Source organism: Balaenoptera physalus, assembly GCF_965194825.1.
Source record: "Balaenoptera physalus genome assembly, chromosome: 17".
Lineage (NCBI taxonomy): Eukaryota > Metazoa > Chordata > Mammalia > Artiodactyla > Balaenopteridae > Balaenoptera > Balaenoptera physalus.
Genome location: NC_138895.1, coordinates 76,491,939 through 76,499,407, shown reverse-complemented (window position 1 = coordinate 76,499,407; position 7,469 = coordinate 76,491,939). Strand labels below are relative to the sequence as shown.

The 7,469-nt window shown below is 36.5% G+C and overlaps 1 protein-coding gene across 3 annotated transcripts in view; it reads right to left on the bottom strand.

Moving 5' to 3' along the window:
- EFR3A (EFR3 homolog A) overlaps positions 1 to 7,469 on the bottom strand; it is a 96,107-nt gene that overhangs the window by 3,097 nt on the left and 85,541 nt on the right. For 2 of the 3 annotated variants that reach the window (XM_082434078.1, XM_082434077.1), the window contains exons 21-22: positions 4,011 to 4,114; positions 3,457 to 3,506 (exon numbers count right to left, since the gene is read on the bottom strand). In XM_082434078.1, the coding sequence (XP_082290204.1) occupies positions 3,457 to 3,506; positions 4,011 to 4,114 (154 nt within the window). Of the gene's footprint in view, positions 1 to 1,288; positions 2,229 to 2,494; positions 2,603 to 3,456; positions 3,507 to 4,010; positions 4,115 to 7,469 lie in introns of those variants that run through there. The other variant, XM_082434079.1, reaches the window with a different exon arrangement.

The window sequence follows — 7,469 nt, the reverse complement described above, 5'->3', positions numbered from 1 at the left end:
TCATTCTTTCTTTCATTTTCACATTTTGGGTTACTACTAATGCTACATACCTTTGTAGATTTAGTATCCATTCTGTGTTTCTTTTAAAATGAATTTTCTATTTGAGTCTACTGCCTGTATTTCTACTCAGATATTTTTCTTTTATCAGTTTTGGAAACTGATCTTTTGTCATATGATACCAATGTTCTTCCCTCAATTCATTACTTCATTCTTATCTCTACCATAGATAAAGATACTGACACTTTCATCATTCAAAAAAGGTCCTTTGTGTCCTCAACCAATTTCTCCCTACTCCCACATACCCATTCACATACACCCACATCCAACAGTAACTATGTTCTGATCACTGTCACTGGAGGTTAGTGTCACTTGTTCTTGAATTTCACATGGTCTATACAGCCTATAGGAATGGTCCATACAAGCTATACTCGTTTATGTTTGATTTCTTTTGCTCAATGCATTCTTGAAAATTTACCCCCAAAATGTGTTCCTTTTTACTGCTGAATAGTATTTCACTATATTAAGAGTACCACTATTTGTCTACTCTCTCTCCATTCTCCTGTTGATGGACATCTGGTAATCATGAAAAAAGCTGCTAAAACATTCATGTACATGTCTTTTTGTGAATCAAAGTTTTCATTTCTCTGGGCAAATACTGAGATATGGGATTACAGGATCAAGAGCAGGTATATGTTTAACTTTATAAGACACTGCCGAAGTTTTGCAAAGTGTACCAATTTATACTCCTATGAGCAATATATGCGAATTCTTCTATAACGTCCAATATACTATTAAGCCCATCCAATAACATTTTTTTTCTTTCAGATATTATAACATTCAGTTCTTGAACTACAATTTGGTTCTTTTTTAGACTTTCCATTTCTCTCCTAAAATATACATAATTTTTCCTTTAAATTCTTTGATATGTGTGTGTGTTCTTTTAAGGTCACTGTCTACTAATTCTAATAATTGGATCAATCATCTGCGGGGCTGCTTATTCTTTTTCTGTATTTTCCTGCTCCTTTGCATTTCTTGTAATTTTTTTCTTATTGTACTAAGGTCAAAGTGAATGAAGGAACAATGGAAACATATAGTTATGATAGTGTGATTAAATGTAACATGGTGGTCTCTAGCAACATTTCTTTTAAGAACATGAGTTAAGGATTTGAATTTTGATCATTTCCACTCACTAGCTGGATAAACTTCAGCAAGTTACTTTACTTCTTTACTTTACAACTTACTTTACTTCTCTAAGCCTCAGTGTCTTTACCTGGGGGGTGGGGGGAAAGCATCCACCTAACTTTTCAGGACTATGGGGAGGATTAGTAAAAACAACAGATACAAAGCGGCAGATATTTACTGTTACAATTAAGAGGCACCAAAGAAGCTGTGGACAGGGAGTGCTGCCTGCCATTCCAGTTTGCAAGATCAAGCCATCAGCCACTGCAGTCGCCTACAATGGTGCGCCCTGAGGGGAATTCAGGATGGAGGAAAACAGGGAGCAGTCTGTTCTTTGGATACTGGCCCTAGACAGTTAAGATGCATATCTAAGGAATAATTTCAATGCACCCAGATCCTTGCACCTTCCCATGCATAGAAAAGCACTAAAATCATCAACCTGAGAGGTCTGGTCTTTGTGATTGGCAGTGATCTTTTGATGTTTGACTACATGTTTTTTTTCCAGCCCCAAACTCCTAAATATCTTGGCTCCTCCCTTACCTCTTCGGAGCAGTTCCTCAAAGCTATCTGAGAGGCTGTCTCCTGGGCTATAGTCCTCAGCAAGGTCCCCAAATAAAACTTAACTCTCAACTTTTAGGTTGTGCGTAAATGCCCACACCCAGCAATTTTCTTTGAATCTAAGGTATATAGTATATTGCATATTTTAGTCTGATTCTCTGTTCTGAACTTTTATAAATGAGTGATTCTCATATAGTGGGGGGGGGGGCGCAATATTGGTGGTAAATGCCTAGAATAAGATGTTAAAGTGATGAAAACATGCTTTTGAGTATGAAGGCAGAAAAAAGGCTGGGGAAAAAAAAGCAAGTGAACTTGAGCATCTACCTGTTTATTCTGTTTATAAGGATACATACAGGGTTTGAAGCAAAACAGATTTAGTTAATCAAGTTGAAAATATAAAAGATACGGCGATGTAAAAAAAAATTTCAGACGCACAATTTCTATCTATGGCTCCTTTACTGTGCCACATTATACACAGACTAGTCTCCACACTGAAGTCAATATAAGAATATGCAGAGGGCTTCCCTGGTGGTGCAGTGGGTTGAGAATCCGCCTGCCAATGCAGGGGACACGGGTTCGAGCCCTGGCCTGGGAAGATCCCACATGCCGCGGAGCAACTAAGCTTGTGAGGCACAACTACTGAGCCTGCGCGTCTGGAGCCTGTGCTCCGCAACAAGAGAGGCCTCAATAGTGAGAGGCCCGCGCACCGTGATGAAGAGTGGCTCCCACTCGCCGCAACTAGAGAAAGCCCTTGCACAGAAATGAAGACCCAACACAGCCAAAGATAAAAAAAAAAGAATAAGCAGAGGTTCTTTCCTTAGGTGGAACCTGGAGTTTTTCTCTCCCTCTGCCATGTGCTTCATTACTTAATAACCAATAGACACAGAAAAACCGATATTAGATACCTTACGTTTTTGGAGCATAAGATACAATCGTTCAATGGTATCCACAGGGGATTGGTTCCTGGACCCTCCACACAGACCAAAATCCTTGGATGCTCAAGTCCCTTATATAAAATGGAGCGCTACTGGCATATGGCCTACACACATCCTCCCTTATACTTTACATTGTATCTGGATTATTTATAATATCTAATACAATGTAAATGCTATGTAAATAGTTGCCAGCATGCAGCAAATTCAAGTTTTACTTTTTGGAACTTTCTGGGAATTTTTTTTCCCCCAAATATTTTTGATCCACAGTTGGTTGAATTTGCGAATGCAGAACCTGCGGATATGGAGGGCCGACTATAATAACTAATAACAGGACACAAACAGACATGACTTAGGAAAACTCAAGTGAAGTTTAATAATTCAAGTGAGCCATCTGCATATGTAGAATCATGATTGCCCTGGAAAGAACTATGAGGTTGAACCATATAAAACTATAGTTTTTATAGGTCACAATGGTTAAATCTGAGAAATTACCTTTTTAAACATATCATTAGAATAAGAGTCTTCCAATTACTCAAATGTCCTTATAGGACCATTTTAAAGGAATAAACGATCTAAAAAGGAAAGCTAGAAAAGCTAGAAGCCCCCGGACAAGAAATGGTATCAGACAATCCAGTAAACAGAATAACCACTGAGACAGAGCACCTGTATGATCTTGTGTTTACCCTAAATGAAAAGCACAATTACTTAAAAAGCCACAAGTTTACAGGGATCTAATAGTTTCTATTTTGTTGCTTTATTGCTCTTGTAGTACCAAAACTCTTACCGTACGGTGAGTTCCAATATTTGAGCAAGTCTATCATGAAGCAAATTTGCCTACAAAGGAGAAAAAAAACGTTAAGAATGGATCTGTTATTTTCCAAACACCCATATGTAATAACACAAGTGTGATTTAAAGGACAAAGCATAACTCTAACTATTAAACTGATGCTTTAATGTTTTGGTTTTATCTGTCTCATACACTGGAATTTAATGTAAAGTTTCTCTTTTATTCCTTTCCTAGTCTCACTGGTAAAAACAAAATCGATAGACACACAAAATACCTACAGCAAAATCATTGAAAACCACTGCAAAAACAGTTTCAAAGCAATAACAATCGTTAACATTTAATTTGGGGTCTGCCATTCCCATCAGCTGACATTACACAAAAAAATTATTTAGGCTTCATAGCTATGTCTTCAGTTTTCAGTCCCGATCAAATCCACTACCTTGTGGATTCTGTTGATCTGCCTGAAGCTTGGAATCTACCTACCAATTACCAGGACAGCTTCCACAAAGTCAAACTCCACCCCCCACCCCCTTCACCATGTGTTCACTTACTTTGGATTCACACTGTGCTGCTATTTCCTCAAAAGGTGCTTTCTGGAATTTCTCTATTACTAGACGCCTCTTTTCCTTTTCCTGTTCTTCCATTCCACTGGTATCTATATAAATGTTTACAAAGACCCATTAAAAGGAACACAAAATTTCATAGAACCTTGCCAATGACCCTAAGAGCAAATGATCTATAAATAAAAAATAAGGGTAATTTATAGGACTACTTGTATAGGGAAGAAAGCAAATGGTGTGACATCCTTGAAGTGTCTTAGTTAAGGCTAGAAAGCCCACACATAAAAAAATTTAAAAACTACACAGCACAAAACCCTTTTTCATAAGACTACCTTTGTCTCTCTTACCAAATAAAAGCAGAAGCATGACAACTTCCTACAAGTCAAGCAACTTCAAGGCCCTTCCTGAAGGATGATTCTTTTATTAATAATCATGCCCTTGCACATATGAGGTACTAAATTAAAAGTCTGCTAAACTTGATAGTGAATGGCGTGATTGAAATATAGATAGGGTCATGAGGAACCATATTGTTTTAGCCTTTTCCATTTATCTTCCACAATTTGAAAAGGGATTTTTTTAAATCTTAAGATGACGTGTGGTCTGGCCAAAGTTTGTGAGATAATAAAATAATAAGTGTCTGTCATTTTGATACATATAATAACTATGTCTATTTGCTTAAGAATCTGAAAAGAAGGCTAATTAATGGCTTATTTATTGATGGTCTACAGTAACAACTCAGTAACTCTTCAGCTTTTTTTTTCTCCTGGTCAAGAATTTCATAAGATGAAACACAATCTGTTCAAGGTTCTTCAAAAACAAAGCTTCTCTTCAGGTAGACAAACTGTAACAATTAGCTAGTTTTAAAAAATGGATATAGCAGGTACAAACGAAATAGGTTTCTTTTTCCCCCCTCTGAAATTGTGGCAGGTTAACAAAGTTGTCGAATTTATGTACTTTTTCTGAATGACTATAATACAGAATTATGATCACATCTCTCGTGTTCACTAGTTCAGGGGCACAAGCTCAAATGTGCCAGAGGCTAGGCAGGAAACGTAAATGTTTTAAGAGCAGTAAGAAAAACAGGACTTGGGCAAGCTGAGCATACATCCCTGGTCTTTATTCAAATCCAATTTCTGAAAATAATACTTCCACCTAAATTTGGCCTGCAGGCAGCAAGTTTCTTTTCCATGCATTAGTCCAGTAGTTCTCAAACTTTTTGTTTCAAGACTCCTTTCTACTCTGAAAAATTATTAAGAAAGCCAAATTGCTTTCTTTATGTATTACATCATTTGATATTTTCCATATTACAATATAAAAATGAGAGACTTTAAAAATATTCATTAAATGCATTAAAGAAATGAAACCACTATATGTTAACATAAATAACATTTGTTTCATGAAAAAATAACGATATTTTCTAAAATGAAAAGATTTAGTGAAGAGAATGGCATTGTTTTCTATTTTTGCAAATCTCTTTAATGTCTGACTTAATAGAAGCAGTTGGATTCTACCTGCAAATGCATTCAATCCACTGCAATATGTTATTTTGGTTGAAGTATATAAAGAAAAACTAAACTCACACAGGTATGGACTGGGAAAGAGTAATTTAATAAATAGCCTTTTCACAGAATTGTAGCTATTTCTTCTTGGACACTACAACAAAACATGACAAACGGTAGTTTCTTAAAAGTTAGTTGCAATATGGAATTTGAAACCTTATTAATGAACTTTTTGTAATTGGTTATATTAACATCTATTGGTCTGTTCTACAGTTTGAATAGAGCTTTACTCATGTATGGTTTTGTAACATCACGCAAGGTCATTTGGAATATTGCTCCACTGATTTATGCAGACCCTCTAAATGTAGACATATCTCACTGTAAAATACTCTTTAAAATCACATTTGTTAGTTATTATCACTGATCTCATTAGAAAAGTCTTTAAATAAATATTGGGGAACTGTCAAACTTGCAGTGGCAGACATAAGCTTCAAAATTCTAATTTTGGTAAAAAGTGCTAATTTTATCACTGGGAGCAAATACCATCAGGGTGGTTTTTTTCTCTTGAAGTGACAGCTTCCCTTCAAATACCACAGGTTTTCTGTCTTTCTTTTTTTTTTTAAGTAAAAGTGATCTTCCTTAAAAAAACCAACTAGTTCTGCTTGCAAATAAAAGCAATCAAAGAAGTGCTTTATATGTGCTTCCCAAAGGCATGTATTCATGGGATGAGATTAATAAAATTAATCATTTATACTGATTCTTCAAAGGCATTCTTTTTTTTTTTAAAGATTTATTGATTGATTGATTGCTATGTTGGGTCTTCGTTTCTGTGCTAGGGCCTTCTCCAGCTGCAGCAAGCGGGGGCCACTCTTCATCGCAGTGCGCGGGCCTCTCACTATCGTGGCCTCTCTTGTTATGGAGCACAGGCTCCAGACGCGCAGGCTCAGTAGTTGTGGCTCACGGGCCTAGCCGCTCTGCGGCATGTGGGATCTTCCCAGACCAGGGCTCGAACCCGTGTCCCCTGCATTAGCAGGCAGACTCTCAACCACTGCGCCACCAGGGAAGCCTTCAAAGGCATTCTTAAGAGAAATCTTGACTTTTAAAAATAACTGGGGATGTGTGGTGCTGAAGAATTCAATGACCACTAGTACAGTTTGACGCCACTGCCTTCATTCACGTTAATCCATGCAGTAAAAAGGCAAATAATGTCTTAGTATTGTGCTGAATATACTTTTTGACTTGAAGGATCCCTTGCAAGAGTCTTCCCCAAAGCTCCAGGGGTCCAAAGACATACTTTGAGAACCACTGCCGGACTGTAAGTTCCTCAACATGTCTTATTAATTTTTAAATGTCTCACAGTATCTTGTACATAATGGGTGTTCAAAAATTGCTTACTAAATTCAATTTTATTTTGGCAAATTTGATATTACAATAAGAAAAAAAAATCCTCTGATGGATTAAGCTGAAAAAGGTCAGATTTTATTTCATGTATGATGGGTACTAGAGCACTTCACCTCCCTTGTTAATGATTTTCTTATTCTAATATTTCTTAAAAATTAAAGGCCAATTTCCACTCTATCGTGAAAGTTCATTTCCACCCTCTATTGCTTTACCAATTAGAAATGAATTGAGATCAAGGCATCATGAGCCTAGCAGGAATTTATATTAATACTTAATTGAAGGAATCATTTAAAAAATTTTTAAAAGAGGCAAATTATATAAGGTAAAATTTATTTCCATAAAGGCTACAGGAGAAAAAAAAAATCAGAGTATTATTGTATGCAAAGATAAGTGAAAAGATTACAGAGTCAGTCAGACCTGGGTATGAAATTTGTCTCCGGTATTTACTAGCTATGTGATCTCAGGAGAGTTGCTAATTTCTCTGCCTCAGTGTTCTCATTGATAAAATAGCAAGGATTAATGTGACTCTATTGTGCCTGCTGACAATTTC